This window comes from Heteronotia binoei, chromosome 18, assembly GCF_032191835.1.
Source record: "Heteronotia binoei isolate CCM8104 ecotype False Entrance Well chromosome 18, APGP_CSIRO_Hbin_v1, whole genome shotgun sequence".
Taxonomy (NCBI): Eukaryota; Metazoa; Chordata; class Lepidosauria; order Squamata; family Gekkonidae; genus Heteronotia; species Heteronotia binoei.
Window position 1 is genome coordinate 33,752,895 of NC_083240.1, and position 25,106 is coordinate 33,778,000.

Below are 25,106 nucleotides of genomic sequence, written 5' to 3' on the forward strand. Positions count from 1 at the left end.
GCACAATGCATATGAAGTAGCAAGGTGAGCCTGCAGGGGAAACAACTGTACTCTTGTAAAGCTGATGAATAGTATATTTATTACTAATGCATTTGCCAAATCTTCACATTCTGCAAAAATTGATGGCATTCTGAGAGAACGGACCAAAGGGGGTGTGTGTCCAAAGAAATACCAGCCAAGCTGCAATTCCTCAGCAAGGTTCCAGGAAGATATAATTTGACTTTTACCTGCAGTGGTGCCTGGCAGGTAGGGCAACGGAAGATACTGTATTTCAATACTCCCCTTCCGGAACTGGATTCCAGCTCACTCAGGCAGGCCTGGCACTGACAATCGAAGAAATACTGTGCAAGGAGCTTTCTGCGTCTTTCAGCAGCCCCCATTCTGGACTTGTGAGGTCCTGCCACAAGAGAACAACAATAACACAAAAGGCCAAAGGACATTACAGAGCCAAGAGGAGCAGCAACTCAAAAGGTACAAACTGGTTGACTGTTTCTCTGTTTTAATTTTTGTAAATTATTTAATGCATTTCACTATTTATTAAGCCGATTGTTGAATTTTATGTTGTGAGCCGCCCTGAGCCCGCCTCAGTGGGGAGGGCGGGATATAAATCGAATAAGTAAATAAATAAATACTTATGTAGACATCTCAAAACAGGTTGTTGTTTTCTGTCCTCCCAGTTTCCTCCTATCTTTGTTGCATAAGACACTGTCATGGATTAGGAACTTCAATGCTTTTTCAGTTGCCCACTACAATTTAGGAGGGATGTCCACTTTATTAAAAAAAAAAGTGCAATTTAATCAACATGTTTTAAATTGAAGAATAAAGTTTGAGTCCAGTGGCACCTTTAAGGGCAGCAGAGTTTAATTCTGAGTATAAGCTTTTGTGTGCATGCACAAAATTATATAATATAATAATAATAATATTTTTTATTTATATCCCGCCCTCCCCGCAAAAGCAGGCTCAGGGCGGCTCACAACACGTAAATACAATGTACAGTAAAACCATATACAATAGTTACAATTTCAATTATAAAATCATCCTTAAAATCATTAAAACGTATTAAGATTAACATTATGGTGTTATAGTTAAGATCTTCCATAAAATTCAGTGACTAAAACGTAAAACATATCCAGCAGGACTTTCTTGGCTCGGTATTAAGTGAAGGCTATTTTAAAGAGGTGGGTCTTGCAGGACCTGCGGAATTGGTCTAAACAGCGCAGGGCCCGTACCTCCTCCGGGAGTTGGTTCCACAGTAGGGGAGCTGCTATGGAGAAGGCCCGATCCCGGGTGGTCTTCAATCTGGCCTCCCTTGGCCCAGGGATATTCAGCTGGTTCTTTCCAGCTGACCTCAGCGCTCTCTGGGGTTCATACGGGGAAAGACAGTCCCTCAAGTAGACAGGCTTTAAAGGTAATAACCATATAGGGCTTTAAAGGTAATAACCAGCACCTTGTAATGAACTCGGTACACCACGGTACATACGTTGAATAAAACTGTGTTGGTCTTAAAAGTGCCAGTAGACTCAAACTTTGTCCTGTTGCTTCAGACCAACACACCTGAATCTATTTCAAACTTAAGTTTCTTATGTTCTTATTAAAAGGGAATTAGATAGGTTAATGGGGGATAAGTCTATCAATGGCTACTAGCCATGATAACTGAGGGCAACCTCAGAGGCACTAAAGTTCTGAATCCCAGAGCCAGGAGGCAACATCAGGGGAAGACCTCACCCTCTATGTTCTGCAAACTGTTTGGGGGCACTGTGTGAGACAGGATGTTGGACTAGACAGACCATTGGTCTGATCCAGCAGGGCTCTTCTTACATTCTTAAATGCTATGAAATAGCTCTGGGAATGTCAGATTGCAACACCACACATACCAGTCCATTAGCATTGTGCTGGGATGGCTTCTGTTGTATCCTTTTCAGGGAGAATGGTGGGATAACAAACAAGCACACACATGAAGTTGCCTTACACTGAGTCAGACCACTGGTCCATCAAAATGAATATTATCTTCTACTGGCAGTAGTTCTCAGGTATAGGCCTTTCATACCATCTACACTCTGGTTCTTTTAATTGGAGATGCCAGAGATTGAACCTGGGACCTTCTGCATGCCAAACAGATGCTCTACCACTCGTTCAACTAAACTGGTTCATGCAAAATCCAAAACCAAGAACAAAATCCATGTATTACCAAATTGAACATGATGAGCTCATATCTAGAGCTAGTATGCAAATAAGTTCCTACTGGGCTTTTTCTACAAAAACTCCCTGATCTAAGCTTTGTTATCTGCTAAAGGAAGGCGCTTCCAAAACAGTGGAACAGAAGTTTCCTGCCTTGTGCCTTCCCACCGTAGTCCAAGGATCTCCCCAAAATGCTGTTCCTGGAGAACAAGGGACCCTCAGGAATGGCAGGAGAGGCAAACTGGGGGTCTGCAGCAGGAATTTAAACCACCCTTTCTGTTAACAGAAAATTTACTCTGGATACAACCTGAAATTTTGCGCACACTCTTAGTTTTGGTCTGCACTTGCCTATGGCTGGGGTGGGGGAATTGATTGCCTAGAAATATGGTACTGATAACTACTTAAACACTTTTATCCCACTTTTCGATTTAGTTGGGCTCTTCTATTGGCTTGAAACTAAGATAATAAATTATAGAAGGATATAAATCATGAAAGAGTGCTGGAAGGAGACTGGAAAACTGTTTTCAAATTCATAAGGACTGGCTTCTACGCAGGAATTTGAAAGTAACTCCCCCCTCCCCTCCCCATTTTCTTCCAAGGCTTTCTTCAGGGCTCAGCACAGAAAATAACGGGGCCAATCCACAGAACTGAGGCCTTGTGCCCCATTTTCAGTAAAGAAGTGGGCAGGGAATTAAAGACAGTGAAAGCAGAAGCCAAAGATCTGCCCCACTGCATGCTTTGATTCTGCTCAACAGGACACAGCTCTCAAGCATTCCACTACCTGCTTCCTTCCGGAAAAGACTATGGCAGTTACTTACCGTAACAGTGGAGAATCTCTTGCCCTTTGGCGACAGGTTGCAAAGCCCTGATCTCAGCGGTGCTGCTGCTAAAAGTCACGGTGATGTTTGGGTCACAGGAATGGTTCAGTAGGCTGACCACGGGGAAGAGTGCCACAGCCAAGCGTACCTGCTTCTTGCTAGTAACCAGTTTATCTCCAGATCCTGGTGGGTGGAAGCAAGAATGGTTTCCGTGAGAGAGCCAGCAGAGCCTGCAGGCTGTTAAGAATGCCTTAGAGTAGGGTTGCCAAGTCCAATTCAAGAAATATCTGGGGACTTTGGGGGTGGAGCCAGGAGACTTTGAGGGTGGAGACAGGAGCAAAGTTGTGACAAGCACACTTGAACTCCAAAGGGCGTTAGTCATCACATATAAAGGTTCCGCACACCTTTTAAATGCCTTCCTTCCGTTAGAAATAATGAAGGATAGGGCACCTTCTTTTGGAGCTCATAGAATTGGACCCCCTGGTCCAATCCTTTTGAAACTTGAAGCGTGTTTTGAGGAGAGGCATTGGATGCTATGCTGCAAATTTGGTGCCTCTACCAAAAAAACCCCAGTCCAACCCCTCCCCCAGAGCCCCACATACCCGCGGATCAATTCTCCATTATACCCTATGGGAATTGGTCTCCATAGGGAATAATGGAGTGTCTAGGAGACATTTTCCTCCCCCCCCACCCTTTCTGATGACCCTGAAGTGGGGGAAGGGCCTCCAAACTGGGGGCTCTCTTGCCCCCACCTGGGGATTGTGCAACCAACAAAGAGCAATGTGGTTAATGGAGCAAGAAAAACAGGTTAACAAACCTCTGTAAACCAGCCTCAACAAATATACAAACTTTGATTTACTTAGTAACATACAAAAATTCTTCCAAATACTAAACAATGTAATTTCATTGAAAAGTGCATGTAACATCCACCCCTCACCCAAAGTCACTGAAAGGGCAAGTAAATGTCTGAAATTCCTTAGAAGATGGGTGCAGGTAGTAATTCCACAGGTACAATTTTCCACAGAGACCAACGCTCCTGATGAGTTCTTCTGCACAGCAAGGCACGAAGAATGATATGTGACGCGGCTGTACTTATTCCGCGTTTCGCAATTGCTTCCACGAGCTTTCAAAAAATATCATATGGTTCAAATGCTGATGCTTAGTCAGTCACTTCCATTCAGTAAAACTGACCATACTTTGTGACTTATGCACTTTTCAATGAAATGACATTGTTTAGTATTTGAAACAATTTTTGTATGTTACTTAGTAAATCAAAGTTTGTACATTTTTTGAGGCTGGCTTACCCGGAGGTTTGTTAACCTTTTCTCCTGCCCCACCTGGCAGCCCTACTTTAGAGCCATCATTAGTCCCTCCTCCCATACCTCAGCCTGCACCCACCTGTTCAAGCGAACCCAGCACTGACCTGACTTCCGCACCGTAGTGATGGCCTGTGCATTGCACCGTAGCTGCAACACATGTTTCAGCATGGCCTCCCCCAAGATCTCCAGCTCAGGAGATGCCTCAGCAGGTGTTGCTCCTTCCTGGCTCTCAGGTGGACTCTTTTCCCAAACCAGAGCTGCCAGGCTGGACTCTCCAAGTCTCTTGCACAAGGCTGCTACACTCAGGCTGCAGAGGAACAGGAATTCCGGACTATGCTTTTTAGCGTGAGACAGAAGGCTGAAGATGGCTCGGTAGGAGCTGCGGTACTGCCCTTCAGCGTCACAACCAGACACGGAGGAGGCCGAGTCCTGCTCCTTGGAAGTTGAGGCTTTGGCAGCGTTCGCCTCACCTGAGTTCTCTCCATGTGACTGCCCGGCTAAAGTACAAATCTCGGCAAAACCGGCCACCAGAATAGCTCGAAAGGCCACGTGGCAGAAAACTCCCAGCGTGAGAAGAAGTCCCCCAAGGGAGCATTCTCTCTGGTGGTAATTCTCCCATGCCAGCTGTGCACACATCTGGCTACAGTACTTGGCATAACTGCAGCCCTGGCAAGGAATGGAAGTCAGCAACTGCCTTAAGCAATGGTGGCAGTGAAGATCTTCGTTGTCAAGTGGCTCATCCATTGCTGCCTCAGCGCTGCCTTGGAGTAAGAGGCTTTCTCCTGGGAGCAGGACGCTCACAAATGCCTCCTCCCTCACTAAGACTTCCCCAGGCAGAATATCCCTGGCAGCAACCAAGTGGCGCCCTTTGCCCGGGGAGACTCTCAAGCACACTGCTGCGGAGGCACATGAAATCCTGCTGTTTTCCTCCCAGGGCTCAAGGACCTCCTGGGCACTACTGGGCATGGTGGGCTGACGGACAAAGGCGCTGTTGTCCTTGCAGGCTTTCGCTTTCAGCTGCCTGAGTTTACTGAGCAGCCCCTGGTGGCTGTCAGGAGCTGGACTTTGATCCTCAGACATTTCACTCTCCAAACCGGAGAGCACTTCAGCCCCTTCCTGGGACCTCCCTAGACAAAGGAGGCATTCCACTTTCCGCAGCAAGATCTTAGGGTGCAATCTCTGTGGGTAGCCCTCTGCCAGAGCCCTCCCAATGTCTTCCAGACACACCTGCAGAAGAAGAAAAACAATGCTGGGAAAGCCTCTCACAGTGTCCGAATGCTGTGATGTATCATGGCCTAATTATATGACGATGTGTCAGCTAAGGACAAACTCTCCCCTTTGCCTTCATTTGCTAACATTCCTGTCAGAAGAAAGTTCCACGAGGACTATTTAACACTTGCATTTTGTGGCCACCCAGACACTGTCAAGACCCCTCCAGGGCTGCATTCAGACCCAGGAATGGACTGTCTGTTCAAAGAGCAGCTGGAGGAGCTGGAACCACCGCTGGGGTTCAGGAGGTCACTGCTAGCATCACCAGACTCCACTCCACACACCCCCAGTCACGAGCCCCTGGATCCCAAGACCTCAGGCAAAGGGTCTGCTTCTGAAGCCTCTGCACCAGGAAATGCTGCTAACTCCCCATCCCCTCCGGGCACCCACTGTAAACTGCTTGCCCCCCAAGTTCTTCCCCTCAAAACCAGGAACCGCAAAGACAAGAGACCTGAAAGGAAAGAGCCTAACAACAAATAAATGCCCGCCCTGTGGCTCCTGCTGTAGCCATCAAAGGAGATCTCTGCTCTAAATTCTCTTCAGAACCAGAGCCCAACTAAGTCTTGGCATGACTGGGCAGACCTTTCAGGATGTTTAAGCCTTAGACTGAGCTGGGAGCCCTGCTGGTTCAACTAGCCTCTATGACTAGCATGAAGCCTTGACTCAGTTCCCTGGCAAGCGACCCAGTCCTTGGAGCTGCCCTGACTAGTAGATCCCAGCCACTGGCTGTTGAGTGCACCCTTGCTCCTGGGAAGCCCACGGCCAACTCCAGCCCTCTCTGCATACAGACAGAGCAGAAATCCTTAGCAGCAACGAAGGACCTTGTGCAGCAAGGATGTAAACAACACCTTCAGTTTATTCACTGGGGTTGAAGCCTCCCTTAAACTAACTCAAAGCCCAGCTTAGCCTCATCTCATCAGAGTTCAGAAGCTAAGCAAGGTTGGTCAGGGCCAGTACTCGGGTGGGAGACCACCAAGAAAGACCAATGGGGTGGGAGGCAACGGCAAATCACCTTAGCTATTCTCTTGCCTTGAAATTCCCCTGGTCCTGGGGGGAATTCGCTTACTATGAGTCAGTTGTAACTTGATGCTACACAGTTATTATTAAACAGGGTTACAAAAATCAATTGGCAAGTCACAGTAGCACCTGCACTGCCTCTCCTCCTGTTTCATTGTGAAGAGCTGTCGCTGCACAGTACTTAAGAGCTATGATTCAGTATGTGCCAAGGACAGCTGCTGCTCCCACAGCCTCATCCCTCTACCTGCAATACAGGGCGTGTGACACAGGTTTGTCCGATAAATGTTTTGCAAATATTGCAGAGGCAAGACCTGCAAGCAGGACCGGCCCTGCCACTAGACAAACTAGGCAACTGCCCAGGGCGCCAGACTTCTGGGGGCACCGGATTGGGTGCCCCCTGTGGGACTTGGTGATGTTATCAGTGCAGTAGTGGGCCCCAAAAGTTAGCCTTTCCTAGGGTGCCGGACAGTCTAGGGCCAGCCCTGCCTGCAGGTGTTGAGTAGCTCCCCCAGGCTGTCCCATGAGGGCACGTTCCTATCTGCAGGAGAGTGCCCGCCATGCAAGGCAGGCCAGGGGAGACATTATGCCTTGCTGCTGACTTTAGGAGCAGAGAGCGGACTGTGGTGTTGAAGTCTGTCAGGCTAGGCAGAAAGAGCAAGTGTATTCTTCTTTCCTGGGCAAGTGAATTCCAGCTCACCTCAAACTCGTCCAGGTGAAAAAGGGCTGCTGAGCGGTTGGCGTAACACACTGCCCTTTCTGGAGTGCTGACCTCTGTGTGGGACAACGCCTGGCAAGATCAGAAAGATGAGTCAAGCATCAGCATGGTTTGAGCAGGCAAAGAAGTCGCTGCTTGCCTCCCTCCCAATCGCAGGAATAATTCTGTTTGCCGTGAAATAATGACTGAAGAGAACCTGAACCGAACCAAACACTCAACTGCTTCCTATACTCAGCTTTGGTCTATTTTCCCATCATCTACATTAAAAGGCAGCTGATGCCTTTCAAACTACTTTCTTATTCTGCGATACAAAAGCCTTTAGCGGAAAAGAAGACTCCAGGCACTTAACAGTTCACTCGCATGACAGAAGCCACAGACATGCAGCCTGCCAGCCCAGATCCACTTCCATGCCGTGTGGGCAGCAGGTGTATGTTGAGTTACAGTTTCAGTTCTGTGCTGTGGTAGCCCCAGTTTTCTGCTTCTGTGTATGTGGAGCACAATGAGGCCAATGATGTGTAAACAGTTAGTAGGACAAAACCTGCATCCATATATGGTGAGAAGTCTCCATTTCCCTGGAATCTCCTCTTCCCTGCTCTGCTGGGAAGGCTTTTTCAGGTTATTGATATTGCATAGTAATGTTAGAATGCTCTCTGGCCACAATCTAACAGTTCCTATTAGGGCTTTTTTTTGCACAAAAAGCCCAGCAGGAACTCATTTGCATATCAGGCTATACCCCTTGATGTCTCCATTGTTTCACACAAGGCTTTTTTTGTGAGAAAAGCCCAGCAGGAACTCATTTGCATATTAGGGCACACCTCCTGCTGCCAAGCCAGCCGGAACTGCGTTCCTGTGCATTCCTGCTCAAAAAAGGCCCTGGTTCCTATGAATTCCCAGCTTTCTTTCTTTTTTACATTAAGCCTCTAGCCATGTTGGTTGCACAATAGCAATTTTTTTTTTGTACCATTTGTGGGTGCTGTGGGGAAAACAGCAGCCAAAAAGACTGATGGAAGGAAAAAGGCATCAGCATGGCAGGACTTTTGAAATATGCACTTGCCCCACCCAGACAGCTTGCTAATACACTTGGACTGTATTTCTTTCTGGAAAGATTATGCCAAACCAGGTTTGAGAGTTTCCCAAGGGCAGGGAAAGCCCGAAAACAAGATGATTACAGGACAGCGTTGTGTGGATAAACAAAAAAACCTTCTGCAGTCTGGCAGAGAACTGGGGTTGCCAGCCTCCAGGTGGGGCCTGGAGATCTCCTGCTTTTACAACTGATCTCCAGCCAGCAGAAATCAGGTCCCCTGGAAAAAATGGCTGCTTTGAAGGGTAGACTCTATAGCACTGTATCAGGCTGAAGCTTCTCCCCTCTCCAAACTCTGCCTTCTCCTGGATCCACCCCCAAAGTCTCAAGGTATTTTCCAATACAGACCTGGCAACCCTACAGAGAACCCACATGTGGATGACACTACAGAATGTTCATATGAAGCAACTGGAATGCCACTTTTGGGGGGAAAGATCTCCAAAAAGAAGGGAAACTGTAGCTACAGGGACCCTTGATTATGTGAGCACAAAACATCTGACTGTACAATGTCTGCACTGATCATACAGCCAGAAAGTAAAGGCAGCAGACTTATCTTATGGTTTTCAGAGCATGGTTGAAAGAGTATGTGCCTTAATACTTCTCTTTATCTGAAGGATTTTTTAAAATATCAGAATTTCCTAGGTTTGTTTCTTTCTTTCCTTTCTCACCTGAGCCACCTGTGGTGAGGAGGAGGGACTAACAGTGGTAATCAGTGTTCCCTCTAAGCTGAGTTAGCAAGAGGTAGCTCACAGATTTTTAACCTCCAGCTCATACATTTTTGTCTTAGCTCAGGAAAAATGGCCCTAGAGCACAATAATTGATGCATTAGCTCACAACTTTAATGCCAGCAGCTCACAAAGTAGAATTTTTGCTCACAAGACTCTGCAGCTTAGCGGGAACATTGGTGGTAATGCTTTATTTTTTTTCCTGGTCCCCTTACAGAATGCAATAGATCAACATTTCTATGCAGCATTTTTAAAAAAGTAAACTCCCTTCAAAACTCAGAAGAGGCATCGTATGCCACGGGTTCCCAAACTTTTGAAGCCTGCAGGCACATTTGGCATTCTGATGCAGCCTGGTGGGTGCGGCAACAAAATGGCTACTGCAGGAGGCGGAGCCAGCCGTGACTGCCACAACTTCACTTCAGTCACACAGTGCGGCTCCTTGTGGGAGCAGCTGCGGCGAAAGCAACATTTTAAAAAATCTGCACAGCCAATCAAATTTCCAGTAAATCAGAAGCCTTGCTGGGCAAAAGCTCTACCTGGCCCCACCCACTTCCTAAAAACAATGGGTGCCACGGCACCCAGGGGCAGCACACTGGGCTCCCTTGTCTTATATATTCCTTAAATAAAGCAAAATGAACGTGTGCCAAAACCAGATTTTGTATAACTATTATAACAGCCATTTCACATTAGGAATTCTCCTAAATTCGTTCAGATTATGCTTTTCGGGGAGGTTCTCTGTGCTAAATTCCATCTTGATGGACAAATAGCCTGGATTTTATGATGCCAGCAGAATATTCAGGCAGTACAGAATGCTGAAAATCTGCTAGCTTCAGTGTACAGCAGTGTAATAAAAGAAAAAAGCCTCTCTCTCTCTCCTCTTATCTAGATTTGGAGCTGCTCAGTTTGAAGTGCAGTAATGAGACAATCTTAGCTAAAGCACAATCCGTGCCGATACAGGGAAGCAGACAATCCATGCAAAACCAGAGTTCATCAAAGAATCTTCCAGCCGGTACCACCCCTGGTGATGGACTTGCACTATGAAGTAGCAGGAACAAAGGCATGATTAAATCAAACAATTGAAATGAATTTCAAAATTATTCAACCGTCATGGCTCCTTAGGAAGAAACTCTGTCAATTATACTTCTCTGAGGGAATGCAATACATTCACCAAATTACAGTTCCTAGGATGCTTTTGTGGAAAGCTGTGAAAGGTAAAGCACATTTAAGCTGCTTTAAATCTGTAATGTAAATTTCTCCCTAGAAGCTAAAATAACTAAACTGAGGCTATCGTGCTCTGGTCACATCATGAGAAGACAAGACTCACTGGAAAAGACTGTTACATTTACTGGTATAGTAAACCAGGAAACTGTATTAATTTAGCCAAGTGTGCTATTGACTATATGCAGCAGTTGCTGCTTTGTTCTCTATGTGCTAGCAAAGTTATAGAGTTACACAAAGCCACTTGTCAGTTTCTGGCCCTTTCTTACATGTCCAGGGAAATGTCAATTGCCACTGTGGGATCAGGAAGGAATTTTCTCCAGGCCAGTTTGGCCAGGGATCTTGGAGGTTTTTGCCATCTCCTGGGCACGGAGCAGGGGTCACTGGGGATGCTGGGAGGGAGGTAGTTGTGAATTTCCTGCATTATGCAGGGGGTTGGACTAGATGACCCTGGAGGTCCCTTACAATTTATGATTTAGCAAACTCCATTCTAGATAGGATACGTGAGAGACAAAAACAGAATCTATTTTAACTACCTGGATGAATGCAAATGGAGACTGCATCCATGGTGCCAAAGATAGAAAGCAAACATGCTCCTTCTTTGTATGTGGAAGAGAGAAAACGGAAGGAAGGAATTCCCTGAGAGTATCAGTCTACACATCAAAGGGACAGAGGCAGAAGAGTAAACAGGAAGAATTCTCACAGTTAGCCTATCTATCTATTTGACTCTCTTGTAATCCCCATTGGAGGTTCAGGTTAAGAGATAGTGTCTGGTCCTTCTCTTCCAACAAAGACAAGCTCGATTTGAGTCCAGTAGCACTTTAGAGACCAACAGGATTTTTTGGGGGAGCTTTTGAAAGTCAAAGCTTTCTTTGTCAGATACAAGCAGCAATGGAGATCCATCAGTCTGGATGAGTGTTGCAAAGAAAAGAGTCAGAATGCAGAGGTTAAAGACCAGTGTTCCCTCTAGTGGGAGCTAACTCAGATTGTTAGCCTTCAGCACACACATTTTTGTCTCAGCTCAGGAAAGATGACCCCAGAGCACAATAATTCATGCAGTAGCTCACAACTTTAATGCCAGTGGCTTAGAAAGTAGAATTTTTGCTCCCAAGACTCCACAGCTTAGAGGGAACATTGGTAAAGACAATAACACTGAGAAAAGTAGAAGACAGTAGGAAAAGACAAAGACCCAACATGAGATAGACTGACTCAAAAAAGGAAGCCATGGCCTTTCGTTTGCAAGCCCTAAGCAAGACTGTTCATGGCAGCAAATACTGGAGGTCGTTAACTCACAGGGTCACTGTAAGTCGGAAACAACTAGACATTACATAACATGCAATTACTGTGAGCAATCAGCCCAAATTAGTCTATAATGTACGAGCCTGTGGATGGAATACAGGGCAGGAAACTTGGACTAGAAGCTGGAAAAATAGTGAATGCCTGTAACTGCACAGACACAGTAGTAATTTACATCAGTTTGGCTTCCAACAAGTGCTATGCCTAGGGTTGCCAGGTCCCCCTGGTCACTGGTGGAGGATGGGGTGTAGGGTTGTCAGCTCTAGGTCGGGAAACTCCTGGGGATTTGGGGATGGAAGGAGAACAGGGACCCCAGTGGTCTATAAAGTCCATCCTCCAGAGCATCCATTTTCTCCAGGGGAACTGATTGCCATAGTCTGGAAATACACCATAATTCTGGGCAATTCCCCAGTCCCACCTCAAGGCTGGCATTCTGTCTGAAGCTTGGGCTGCAGCACCCTCATCCCACCAAGACTTTACCTTGGAATAAAGCATCCCTGCCATTTGGTACTGCTTCTTCTGAAATCTCTCATTCCCTTCTGCTTTATAGAGCAGTGCCATTCTAGGATCTTTCTTCACACAGTAGTTCCTGGCCAGGTGATGCAAATACTCTTCATCCTCAGGCCTACAGGGAAGAAACAGCAAGGGAGCGCTGAACCTGGAGAGCAGCAGATTCAGCAGAGAAGGTTCTGGGCAACATCAGCGTTCAGATCAGCTGTGTTTGTGGAAAGACTTACTGGAACAAAGAGGAGACCAGAAGAAAGCGATCCTGGAGCGTCAAGGCAGAGCACAACTTCTCCTTCATGGTGGGCCCCAGCAAAGTCCATTTCTGCTTAACGTAAGACTGCCATTTTTCCATAGGCAGGTCCATGATAAGCCAGAGAGCAAGGGAGGAATCATTCACCTGCGAGAGTATGAGTCTGGATTTGTCAGTCATTCAGAAAAGTGCAATGTGTTTGTGTAAGAGACGGGGAAGGGGGAAAGAGGTCAAGGTGATCATTTTAAAAAATATATACGTTTGGGATATTTTCAGCATGATAAGAGGGAGTGTTCCCTCTAAGCAGTGTATGTGCAGTGTTCCCTCTAAGCTCAGTTAGTATGTATTAGCTCACAGTTTTTAGCCTCTGGCTCACATAGTTTTGTCTTAGCTCAGGAAAAAAGGCCCCAGAGCAAACTAATTTATGCAGTAACTCAGAACTTTAATGCTAGTAGCTCACAAAGTAGAATTTTTGCTCACAAGACTCCATAGCTTACCGGGAGTATTGCAAATGTGTATTTCATTTTTTGCTTTAAGTGACTGTCTTGCCACAAACACAGAGACTGCATCTACATGGCACTGATTCTCCATGTTGTTTTTACTGCATCTGAAGAGGACTCTGGATGAGGAATCCTTTCTCCAGTGCTGAAGTATTCTTGGAACTGTCGGTGAGGAGCGGCAGCAATTTGCTGTTGGCTCAGCCTCTGCTGCAAAAGCCTGCACAATCCAAACCCAGAACTTTATGCTGGGATGCAGAAGGAATAACATTGATCTGAGAAGGTAGAAAGGTCCCATGGCCTCTGGGCTTCTCAGCTGTTCTAGGTGAAAAAGGCCAGCTTGGAGCCTCTCCCAGTCCCACTTCCAAGCAGGAGCGGCACACAGGGGAAGGAAGATAGCACCATGGATTGGAGCAGCAGTGTAAGTTGCTCTGTGGGAAATCAGTGCTCCCAAGAGACAGAAATACACCGTTGGGAATCAAAACTGGTTCAAGTGAGTGGAAACACTTTCCTAGGCAGGAGGGAGCACTGGATGCAGAACTGGTCTGTTTTCCCCCAGAGGAGCAGCAGCAGGCAGCTAGTTGGCTGTGCCCATCCCCCAAGGCTTCTTTGGGCTATTATTCCTTCATCACCCAAGAACTGCAAAGCAACAGAGTGGAAATGAAGGCAAGTGCCAACCTAGGCAGCAACATCTCCTGGCTGTCTTGTGCAGATGAGAAAGGGCTGTTGGCCAGAAGAGCAAGAAATAATGAGGCAAATTAGGAAGGGATGGCCTGCTGCACTTTCCTAGTTTACCTCCTTTAGAGCCTCTGTTCTTGTCACTCATGCTACCAAAGGGGTTTTTGCCAGCTTTTTCTTTAAAAAAAAAAAAAGGTAATTGCTCGTATTATACTATGTATTACTACATAATACATATAACATAGCAGGGGTGGCCAAACTTGCTTAACATAAGAGTAACATAGAATAAATGTCAAATGTTGGAGAGCTGCAAGACAGGAAGAGAGGAAAACTGATGGGGAGGGAGAGGTGGAAAGCAACTTTAAATGCATTCTCCAAGCCTCCAGCTGGCTTGGAGAAGTGATTTAAAGAGAGAAATGCCTTCTTCTCCAAGCCAGCCGATGGGGCAGTGGTGGCTTCAAGAGCCACACAATGTGTGAAAGTCACATATGGCTCCCAAGCCACAATTTGGCCACCCCTTTTATATACATTAAGAGCCCCGTGGCGCAGTGTTAAAGCTGCAGTACTGCAGTCCTAAGCTCTGCTCACAACCTGAGTTCAATCCCCAGTGGAAGCTGGGTTTTCAGGTAGCCAGCTCAAGGTCGACTCAACCTTCCATCCTTCCGAGGTCGGTAAAATGAGTACCCAGCTTGCTGGGGGGGGGGGGGGGAGTGTAGATGACTGGGGAAGGCAATGGCAAACCACCCCGTAAAAAGTCTGCCGTGAAAACGTTGTGAAAGCAACGTCACCCCAGAGTCGGAAACAAATGGTGCTTGCACAGGGGACCTTTCCGTTCTTTATATACATTATTATGCCATGTAATGCTTTGTATTATTACATAGCAGGGACGGCCAATCTTGCTTAACATAAGAACCATATTGATGTTTGAGAGCTGCAAGACAAGAAGGAAGGGAGAAAGGAAAGCAAATAGATAGGGTTAGGTGGAAAGAAAGCAACTTTAAATGCATTCTCCAAACCGCTGGCTGGCTTGGCAAAGTTAAAGAAACATGCCTTTTCCAAGCTGGCCGATGGGGTGCTGGCGGTTTCGAGAGCCAGCCATACAATATGTGTGAAAGAGCCACAGTTGGACCACCCCTGGTATATAGTAATACATTAAGAAGGCATTGCTACGGAGGGGGGGACACACAAAGACATTTCCCCCTCCCTCTATGGCATTTGCACCTTTGAGGGGGCAGCTGAGGGCCGCAAAATCCTCGAGCAGAAACCACCGTTAAGCATTATAACCAGCAGCGTTTCTGAGCATACACAAAGCTCTCCGCTCCCCTCCCCCTTTCCTCACCGAGCCGGGAAAGCGCCTTGCGCCGGCCTCGTCTGTCGGAACTGCGCATGCTCAAACCGTCCCTTAGCCCACGGATTTCCCGCCCATCTCTTCCCGCGCGCGTGACGTGACGACGGTGTTGCGCGGGGCGGGGCCTCTTGGCTGCTTGGCGCGCGGGAAAGGCCGGGGAAGGAGTTGTCGTCAGCATGGCGGTCCGCCTGAGCGAGGGGGCGATTGCGGTGAGCCTAAGGGGACGGGCAGGGGTGGGGGAGGTGTGTGTGGCCTGTCAGTGTCCGGTACGGTTCCGTGAAGGGAAAAGAGGACGTGGCCTCTCTCAGGGAAGCTTCTTCGCTTTAAAACAAAAGTCCTCCGTAAAGAGAAAAGTCGCTCGGCGTGAAGAAGGCCCCTCTTGCCTCACGGCGGATGTAGCATGACGGGGCAGTCCAGAATTAGCGCCTCCAGTCAGTCTTCAGCGGGGTCCTGCACCCCGTTCGCGCTTTATTCTGTTGCCCCAGGCCTGACGTGGAGGGAAAAGTTCGGATTTTGCTGCTTTATTGCTTGTCGTAATAGTATTGCCCAGAGCTTTGGGTCTGCATGATGCTCAGTGGCCGCTCCCCACAGGTTCCTGCTTCCACATAATATATGTAGATTATATGTATATTATGCATATACATACGTACATACATATATACATACATACACACACACACTGTGGTTAATAGCCACTGATGGACTTCTGCTCCATATTTTTTATCTAACCCCCTCTTGAAGCTGGCTATGCTTGTAGCCGCCGCTGCCTGTGGCAGTGAATTCCACATGCGGTGGGAGTGAAGAGTTCCGGGGTGTTTGCATCTACCTGTTGCAAAAAACCTAAGGCAGGGATGGCCAGACTCGCTTAACATCAGAGGCACACAGGGACGGTGGCTCAGTGGTAGAGCATCTGCTTGGGAAGCAGAAGGTCCCAGGTTCAATCCCCGGCATCTCCACTAAAAAAGGGTCCAGGCAAATAGGTGTGAAAAACCTCAGCTTGAGACCCCGGAGAGCCGCTGCCAGTCTGAGAAGACAGTACTGACTTTGATGGACCAAGGGTCTGATTCAGTATAAGGCAGCTTCATATGTTCACAGATGTCAGATGTTTGAGAACCGGAAGACATGGACATCAGGTGTTTGAGAGCGGGAAGGAAGGAAAGCAAATAGATAGGATGAGAGAGGGGGAAATAAAGCAACTTTAATTTTAAATGCCTTCTCCAAGCCGCTGGCTTGGAGATGTGGTTTAAAGAGACAAATATCTTCTCTGGTGGGCCTTCAAGAGCCACACAATATGTGGTGAAAGAGCCACATGTGGCTCTTGAGCCACAGTTTGGCCATCCTGGCCTAGGGAGACACAAGGAAAATGGATGTTTTTAAAGGGCTGTAGATTTGTGCCTCTAGTAGTAGGTTGCTTATACCCTGCCTTTTTTTGCTGAAACCCATGGTGGATTACAAAGTGTAGTAATACATTAGAAACAGTAAAAGGCGTATAATAGATTCAGATGAGTAGCCTGTGTTGACCTGAAACAGCAGAACAAAGTTAGAGTCCGGTGGCACCTTTAAGGCCAACAAAGTTTTATTCAAGGTAGAACCTTTTGTGTGCACGCAGCCTTGTATCTGAAGAAGTGTGCATGCACACAAAAGCTTATGTATAGAATAAAACTTTGTTGGCCTTAAAGGTGCCACTGGACTTTAACTTTGTTCAGATGTATAATTAACATTGAATCCAGACAAAACAAAGACCACGCTGACTGGGAAGGCTAATAGTCTAGAGCAGGGTTGGCCAAACTGTGGCTTGGAAGCCACATGTGGCTCTTTCATACACATTGTATGGCTCTCAAAGCCTCCACTGCCTCGTTGGCCAGCATGGAGAAGGCATTTGTCTCTTTAAATCACTTTGCCAAGCCAGCCAGCAGCTTGGAGAATGCATTTAAAGTTGCTTTCTTTCCACCCTTCTCTCTTCCATCCTGCGGCTCTCAAATATCTGACATTCATATCTTGCAGCTCCCAAACATCTGGCATTTATTCTATGTGGCTCTTACGTTAAGCAAGTTTGGCCTCCCCTGTACTAGAGGGACTGAATGCATTGGTCCTAGATGGAGTGGTGTTGGCTTTTTCAGAGCAGGTTTAAGGGGCTGGAGGTGCTCAGGGACCCTGCCTTGCTGTTTGAGAAGCAGGTTGACATGATGGCCAGAAGGGAGCGCCTTCTATCAGCAGCATCTGATTCACCAGCTCTCATTTTACCTAGATTGAGTTGATCTGGCCACACTAATCCATGTTTCTTAACCTCATGGTTTCACTACTGCAGCATGCTCTAAGTGGCCTTGACCAGGGGTCCCCAGCCCCCGGGCCATGGACCAGTACTGGCTCATGGCCTGTTAGCAACCAGACCGTGAGTTGTATAATTATTTCATTATATATTACAATGTAGTAATAATAAGACATTGGATTTATATTCTGCCTTCCACTCCGAATTTCAGAGTCTCAGAGCGGCTCACAATCTCCTTTACCTTCCTCCCCACCCCACAACAGACACCCTACGAGGTAAGTGGGGCTGAGAGAGCTCTCCCCAGAAGCTGTCCTTTCAAGGACAAGCTCTGTGAGAGGTCTCTGTGACTGATCCAAGACCATTCCAGCAGCTACAAGCGGGGGAGGGGGGAATCAAACCTGGTTCTCCCAGATGAGAGTCCGCACACTTAACCATCATACCAAATAAAGTGCACAATTGTATCATCCTGAAACCATCGCCTGCCCCCCCTCCGGTCTGTGGAAAAATTCTCTTCCGCAAAACCAGTCCCTGGTGCCAGAAAGGTTGGGGACCACTGCCCGTGACGATTTGGAAACTACAACTAATCCAGAATGTAGCAGCGTGACTGCTGTCAGGGGCTAGCTGCTGGGCATATACATTGCCCATTTGGAAACAGCTACATTGGCTGCCAGTCTGTTTCTGAGTTCAGTTCAAGGTGCTGCTTATGACCTTGAAGCCCTTCCTGTCCTGGGATCCTATATTTGAAGGACCATCTCTTCCCATATGTTCCTGGGCATCAGCTATGGTTGTCAAGACATACATCTGTTGGCTAGCTCACTGCTTAGGGTGGTCCATCAGACATCATCCAGAGCCTGGGTCTTTTCCATCGTGGCTTTGGCTCTGTGGAATGGGCCCCCTGAAGAGGTGAGGGTAGCCCCTCCCTGAATATCTTCAGAAGATGCTGCAAAGCCCTTCTTGTCTGCCAGGGCTTTTGAGGAGATGTCACAAGACTCCTGCTTGTTTTTAAAATGAAAACTGGATTCTACTTTAAAAAAAAAAATCTCAGAACTTTCATGCTGCAGTGTGACATTCTTTGCTCAAACAAATCAACCAACTTTATCTCTTTCTCTCCCCCCCCTTTACAGGCCATTATGCAAGGAGAGAATTTTGGGAATCCCATCTTGCAACTTATTGTGAGTATTTATTTATTTGTTAGTTCAGTTAGTACCTGCCCTCCCCACCAAGGCAGGCTTAGGGTGACTTACAAGAGCTGAACTGGCATAAAGGTAAAGGTAGTCCCCTGTGCAAGCACCAGTCGTTTTTGACTCTGGGGTGATGTTGCTTTCACAACGTTTTCATGGCAGACTTTTTACGGGGTGGTTTGCCATTGCCTTCCCCGGTCATCTACTTTCCCCCCTAGCAATCTGGATACTCATTTTACCGACCTCAGAAGGATGGAAGGCTGAGTCAACCTTGAGCCGGCTACCTGAACCAGCTCTCGCTGGGATCGAACTCAGGTCGTGAGCAGAGGGCTCCGACTGCAGTACTGCAGCTTTACCACTCTGCGCCATGGGGTTTATTGTTTACCATACATAGTTTACCATAAAACAATTCAAAACAATTTAAAACAGTAAAAACATCATAAAGTGCTTTACGTGCAATGGCGAAATGCAGCAGTCCATGGTCGCCCATTACAGATAGGAGATCCAGTCAGTATTACCTGTTGCTGGTTTTTTGTCTCTCATTGCTTGGTAGTAGAAGAGGGACAAGTCTTAAGGTATAAGCCCACAATGTTGTCAGGTGGTGATCTGGGAGGAATCTTCAGTGAGCAGAGGGAGCTTTAAGAAGGCATACATATGACCAGGCATTTGTGCCTGAATATAAAATGTTGTTTTTCCTTCTGTGATGATAAGTAAGCTCTCCTTATTACACAGATTCCTGAAGTGTTCTTTGGAATTTTAGCTCAGAATGTCTGTTTTCTCCCTAGACCATCCGTGCTATTGCAACTGGAAATGGCTTGCCACGTTACCGAATGCTCATGAGTGATGGAGTGAACATACTTTCTTGTAAGCATTACTGTAAACATATTACAGGCATAGAGAGCCAGTTTGGTGTTGTGGTTAAGTGCGCAGACTTGCTTTTTCCGGCTCCAGCTGTCGTTAGATAAGCCACAATGGGTGCTTACAAGTACATCCAAGAGCTATGGAGGAAGAAACAGTCAGATGTGATGCGTTTCCTCTTGCGTGTCCGATGTTGGCAGTATCGCCAGTTGTCTGCCCTCCATCGAGCTCCACGACCTACCAGGCCAGACAAAGCTAGAAGACTGGGATATAAGGCTAAACAAGGTTACGTCATCTACCGCATTCGTGTTCGCCGTGGTGGCCGTAAACGTCCAGTGCCTAAAGGTGCTACATATGGTAAACTTGTGCATCATGGTGTCAATCAGCTGAAATTTGCCCGGAGTTTGCAGTCTGTAGCAGAAGAGCGTGCAGGTCGCCACTGTGGAGCTTTAAGAGTATTGAATTCCTACTGGGTGGGTGAAGACTCCACATACAAATTCTTTGAGGTCATTCTGATTGACCCCTTCCACAAGGCTATCAGGCGCAATCCTGACACCCAATGGATCACCAAGCCAGTCCACAAGCACAGAGAGATGCGTGGGTTGACCTCCGCTGGCAGAAAGAGCCGTGGCCTTGGAAAAGGTCACAAGTTCCATCATACCATTGGTGGTTCTCTGAGACGACGCAACACCTTGCAGCTTCACCGTTATCGCTGAGTCTTTTATTTGTAAATTTCCTGTTCTAATAAAGCTGTCCAGAGGCTTTACATTTAAAAAAAAAAAAAGTGCGCAGACTTATCTGGGAGAACTGGGTTTGCTTCCCCACTCCTACTTACAGCTACTGGAATGGCCTTGGGTCAGCCACAGCTCTCGCAGTTGTCCTTGAAAGGGCAGCTGCTGTAAAAGCTCTCTCAGCCCCACCTACACAGGTGTCTGTTGTGGGGGTGGGGGGTGGTAAAGGAGATTGTGACCACTCTGAAATTTAGAATATAGGGCGGGATATAAATCCAATATCATCTTAAATACTATCAGAAGCACTTTTTGGAGATCAGCAGTGATTGTAGAAGAGGGGGAAATGATGTAGCTCGCTGGTAGATACGATTGATATTGTTGCCCAGAGTACCTTTCTGGAATGTCTTGCAGGCTTGGTACTAAGACTACTGCTCAGCAGTGATTCTGTTCTTTCCTGGAAGAGAGATTCTGAATGGTATCACTGGAGGACTAAAGTTCTTGTTGGTATTTATTTAGTGTATATATTAATCATGTTACAATTTTTTAAAGTTTTCAGAATAATTGGCAACATGGAACAATCTGTTATTACTCCCAGTGTTCCCTGTATTTGAGAGCAAGTAGGTTTATAAATAATGGCTTGTGCAGGATTGGATGGCTGTTGTGCAGACAGGGAGAACTTGCTCTTCAAGCTTCCAAACAAACAGCCTGCAGCCTTTCCTTGGCAGCCTCAGATGGAATAAATATGTACTGTAGAATTCCTCAGAGTTTCAGCCTGTTCCCCATGATATTTAACATCTGTGTAAAGCTAGGTGGTGTCATCAGGAGGCATGGACTGTGGGGCCATCAGTATGTTGATGACACCCCTCCCCTGGATCTCCTTTTCATCTCAGCTAGTATCGAGACAGTAAAGAACTGAATGAGGATAAATCAATTGGAGCACAGTGTAGAATACAGGTGATGTTGGTGGGCAGATCAAGACCCTGTCAGTGGAAGGAGGAGTTGGAGTTGAAGTTTATGTTCTTCCTGAAAATAATATTGAAGAAGATGATGATATTGGATTTATATCCCACCCTGTACTCAGTCTCAGAGCGGTCACAATCTCCTTTACCTCCCCCCCCCCACGAGAGCTATGGCTGACCCAAGGCCATTCCAGCAGCTGCAGGAGTGGGGAATCAAACCAGGTTCTCCCAGATAAGAGTCCATGCACTTAACCACTACACCAAACTGGCTTCTGCTGGATCCTGCATTGCTTTTGGCAGAAATTGACCAAGTGTGCTCTTTACCAGCATAAATAATTTGCTAGCTGCACCCATTATTAGAAAAGAATGACTTGCTACCACCCTCTGTGCCTTTGTGATTGCAGTATTCTTTCTGCATGGCACTTCCTGAACATGTATATGGATCCAAAACTATATGTTTGTTCGACCTAGCTCCTGGAACGTCTAAAATTTGCATAGAGTTGCAATAATAATCACAGCTTTCAGCTGTGAGACTTACTTGAATGATGAAAACTGATGTGATCTTTCCATAGTTACTGCTTATGCTTCAAATGAAGGCCAGTTCCCCCCCTCTCCCCCCCATATAGTTTCACAGCTAATGATTTTTGTGAAAGCAGCATAATCTTAGAGGGTAATTTCTGAGCAGTCCTGGGTAGTGCCACCGAAAAATCATTGTGGAGCAGTCCCACACCCTCAATAAAGGAAAGCAAGGTGATCTATCAAACTAATCACCACTGTACTTGTCAGTTAGAATTGAAAGATGATATATCTTGATTATCTCATGCATGATCTCTGCTTGATGAAATATGGCTTTTTCCTGAAAACTTATCATATATGGCCTTTTTCCAGTTCTGCCCCTTTGACCTTTCCATGTCCGTTCTGAGCATTTTCCCCTGCTTCTGTTTTGTTGTGCAGCTTTCATGCTGGCAACGCAGCTGAACTCTCTTGTTGACCAGGGACGCTTGGCTGCACATGCCATCTGCAAGATCAACCGGTTTATCGTTAACGTCTTGAAGGATGGAAGGTAATTGATTGTTCTGCAGTGTGTTCACACTGCTTTTTAGAAGTTGTCACATGACTCATGACTGTAATTTAATCCAGTTTCCTACAGATGGCCCTTTGGGACTGCGGCTGGAAATGTTTTTTCTTCCCTTGTAGATGCAGTGGTGGGGCATGGAGTGGTCTGGGATGAAGGTACTTTCCTCAGATTTCTCTTCTAGGCTTTTACAACCCTAGGATTTTTCCTACCTGTTATCTTAAGAATTTTCCTATCTTGAAGTTGAATCAGGCAGACTGGTGAGATGACACAAGCTGTTAGGTAGAGATTCTATGTCAGTTTCTTTCCTTGATTCATTTGATCAAGCTATTAGAGGGGAATGGGCCATTCTTGTTGTTGTTCAGTTGCACAGTCGAGTCTGACTCTTTGCAACCCCATGGACAAAGTCACACCAGGCCCTCCTGTCTTCCACCATCCTCCTTCCACCATCGGAGGATGGTGGGCCATTCCAGATGGTGGTAAAAACATGGTGACTGTATCAAAAGAAGAACTGTTCTCTAACCTTCTAATACTGTGGATGTTCTTAAAATGCTGTTAGTGGATGCCTTAATCCTAGGGGCCATTTTCCCAGAGGATGGTGCTAATGCCTTAAAAAAATAAAAGGAATGAATTATCTCTGAAACAAGCACATAAAGTAGGTATGACAAGAACACAAACATTTGCTTCAAGCATACAGCTCACTTGAAATGTCCTTTTTGTCTTCTGTTTGGGGAAAGAAAGTTTCTAAGTCAGTTTAAGGCTAAACTCTTCTGAGCATATGAAATTCAGAACCCCCAGCTTTCACACATTCTACCAGCTGCTACTTCAGCTGGCTGTTCCTCAGCTGCTTCCTTAGAGGAAATTTTTAGGGTGGCTACCTGGGAATTGGCCTCATTCCTGTGGCGCAGAGTGTTAAAGCTGCAGTCCTAAGCTCTGCTCATGACCTGAGTTTGGTCCCCGGCGGAAGCTGGGTTTTCAGGTAGCCTGCTTGAGGTTGACAGCCTTCCATCGTTCCGAGGTCGGTAAAATGAGTACCCAGCTTGCTGGGGGGAAAGTGTAATGACCAGGGAAGGCAATGACAAACCAGCCCGTAAAAAGTCTGCCGTGAAAATGTGAAGGCAATGTCACCCCAGAGTCGGAAACGACTGGTGCTTGCACAGGGGACCTTTCCTTTCCTTCCTTTGTGAAGCACTGCAAGGTGGGTTCTTATGTGCTGAAGTTGCTTTTGGTAGACATCTGCCCCAGTGGTCCCCTAATAACTCCTACTCAGGATGGCACAGCTCTTCATCATTCATCTTAAGCGTACCTTCCTCAACTACTGGCCAATGAAACGTTGAACTCAGTGTGAGGGTTTTTTCTCTCAGTGCACTGGAAAGCATTTTTTGCCATTTAACTGTGAATTTGGCATTATAGGATTTAAGACATATTACAAATACATCTTTGGTGCCTTTCTGCATTGTATTTCTTATGGTTCAGTAACCTTTGTCAGTGTTTTATCTGCTGTTAACACTTCTGTTAAAATTCTACTACATTAATATCTTTAGTAAGTACACTTTCCCCCCTCAATGTTGCTACTGTGGTAGCTTTGTAAGCCATGAACTGGGAGTCTACCTCCAATTGGTTCTGTAAGTTTTCATAAATAATTTGTATAAGCCTTTTCTGTGGAGTGAAGAGGGGGCATAGCCCTTTCACTGATACCCTCCAGTCCACTGATGAGGAGAGTCTAATGTTTCATTCTGTCTGAACTGGAAGATGAAATGCCCATGTTATCAAAGTAAAGTCATATTTATAATTAGAATGCTGAACCAGTTGCAGAGATTGTGCGGTGGTTCCTACACATAAAGTAAGTGCAGAAGGTCACACAAATGGATTCTGGTCCCACTGGTGGACCTCCTGATGGCACTTGGGTTTTTTGGCCACTATGTGACATAGAGTGTTGGATTGGATGGGCCATTGGCCTGATCCAACATGGCTTCTCTTATGTTCTTATGTTCAGTGCTTGAGACCTGGATTGCCATTCCCTTACTTCCCTGTATTGAGCCATAATAAAGGCATGGACTACCGTGCTATGTGATGACTGACCAAGTTGTTTTCCAGGTAGTGTTTTCTTTACAAGGAAAAGCAGGCTTTCATAAGCAGATCCTTTCAGGTTTAAGAGATTAAACTATGTGTTAAGTTTAGGTTTTGTTGTAAATCAGCTTATTTTAAAAAAGGAATCTTAGACCCAGAACTTTAAAAAATGATTTCTCTTTAACATCTTGATTTTTAAAAAATGCAGCTATTTGTGTCCACTCTAGGTTAGCAATCTCAGTTGTGTTTCCTGCTTGAAGCACAGCATATTCTAGATTCAGAAACCTTTTAAGGATCATCCCTTAGCCACTGACTTTGTGACAATTAGCCTTGAAGTAATTGAGGTTGTAGAAACCAGGGCAATATGTCCCTGGAGACATATATTTCCTCCTCTTGTCCCATATTCTCAAAGAAGTTCCAGGAGCTATATCATTATGAACTAATGAGTATCATTTTTTAATTTTGTTTGCCATAAGATATCTTCTAATAAAGTGGGAATAATTGCTGCTGATATGTTTGATCCCAAAAGAGGGTAGAACTGTCCCCCCCATGTTATTGTTTGAGACCATTGTGATAAAGTATAGTAAAGATATGTTTGGAATTGCTGTCTCCTTCCCTGCTTCTGATGTTTTTCTTTGTAATGTTTCAGCCTGGACTTGAAGATTCAAATTATTCCAAGTAAAGTTTAAACTAACTCTTCATTAATTTTGCAAGTTCAGTAATTTTTAGTGGGAGAGCCTGGAAGCTTGCATCTTAAATGCAGAAAGAAGTGTAACTAAATATTTCAAAGCAGTGATTGTGAGAAGTAACACTGAAAGCCACAGTGAGGCTGTTTGTAACCCTAAATTGTTGACTGTTTTGCCATGCATCCTTGATTCTTTTGCTAAAATGTTCTCTCAAGAAATTATACTGGTGAGACCATTTTATCCAGTTCATTCTCTGCCATACCCTAATTCTACATATTACAGCTGTGTGTGACTAAATTAACATGAAGAGGAAGGGTCTATAGTACCAGTACGTATTCCAGATAGACACCAGTGTTCCAAA

The 25,106-nt window shown here is 46.0% G+C and overlaps 3 protein-coding genes across 3 annotated transcripts in view; 2 read left to right on the forward strand and 1 right to left on the reverse strand.

Moving 5' to 3' along the window:
• The window catches only part of SMYD4 (SET and MYND domain containing 4), a 19,095-nt gene extending 6,557 nt beyond the window's left edge, over nucleotides 1–12,538 (reverse strand). The window contains exons 1-6 of the mRNA XM_060259538.1: nucleotides 12,374–12,538; nucleotides 12,117–12,261; nucleotides 7,299–7,388; nucleotides 4,420–5,542; nucleotides 2,997–3,179; nucleotides 228–397 (exon numbers count right to left, since the gene is read on the reverse strand). Coding sequence (XP_060115521.1) covers nucleotides 228–397; nucleotides 2,997–3,179; nucleotides 4,420–5,542; nucleotides 7,299–7,388; nucleotides 12,117–12,261; nucleotides 12,374–12,507 — 1,845 coding nt within the window. The 5' untranslated portion in view covers nucleotides 12,508–12,538. The remainder of the gene's footprint in view (nucleotides 1–227; nucleotides 398–2,996; nucleotides 3,180–4,419; nucleotides 5,543–7,298; nucleotides 7,389–12,116; nucleotides 12,262–12,373) is intronic.
• A 2,412-nt stretch (nucleotides 12,539–14,950) lies between these two features.
• RPA1 (replication protein A1) overlaps nucleotides 14,951–25,106 on the forward strand; it is a 74,609-nt gene continuing 64,453 nt past the window's right edge. Inside the window, exons 1-4 of the mRNA XM_060259540.1 lie at nucleotides 14,951–15,125; nucleotides 18,310–18,357; nucleotides 19,152–19,230; nucleotides 21,869–21,977. Of these exons, the coding sequence (XP_060115523.1) occupies nucleotides 15,093–15,125; nucleotides 18,310–18,357; nucleotides 19,152–19,230; nucleotides 21,869–21,977 (269 nt within the window). The 5' untranslated portion in view covers nucleotides 14,951–15,092. The remainder of the gene's footprint in view (nucleotides 15,126–18,309; nucleotides 18,358–19,151; nucleotides 19,231–21,868; nucleotides 21,978–25,106) is intronic.
• On the forward strand, nucleotides 19,298–20,008 carry LOC132587037 (large ribosomal subunit protein eL15-like). Its single transcript, XM_060259230.1, has one exon. It carries the CDS (start codon nucleotides 19,338–19,340, stop codon nucleotides 19,938–19,940), a length of 603 nt encoding a protein of 200 aa, XP_060115213.1. The 5' UTR covers nucleotides 19,298–19,337; the 3' UTR covers nucleotides 19,941–20,008.

Excerpts from the sequence above, each read along its gene's own strand:
- LOC132587037 (XM_060259230.1), top strand. The coding sequence starts at position 19,338 with ATGGGTGCTTACAAGTACATCCAAGAGCTATGGAGGAAGAAACAGTCA.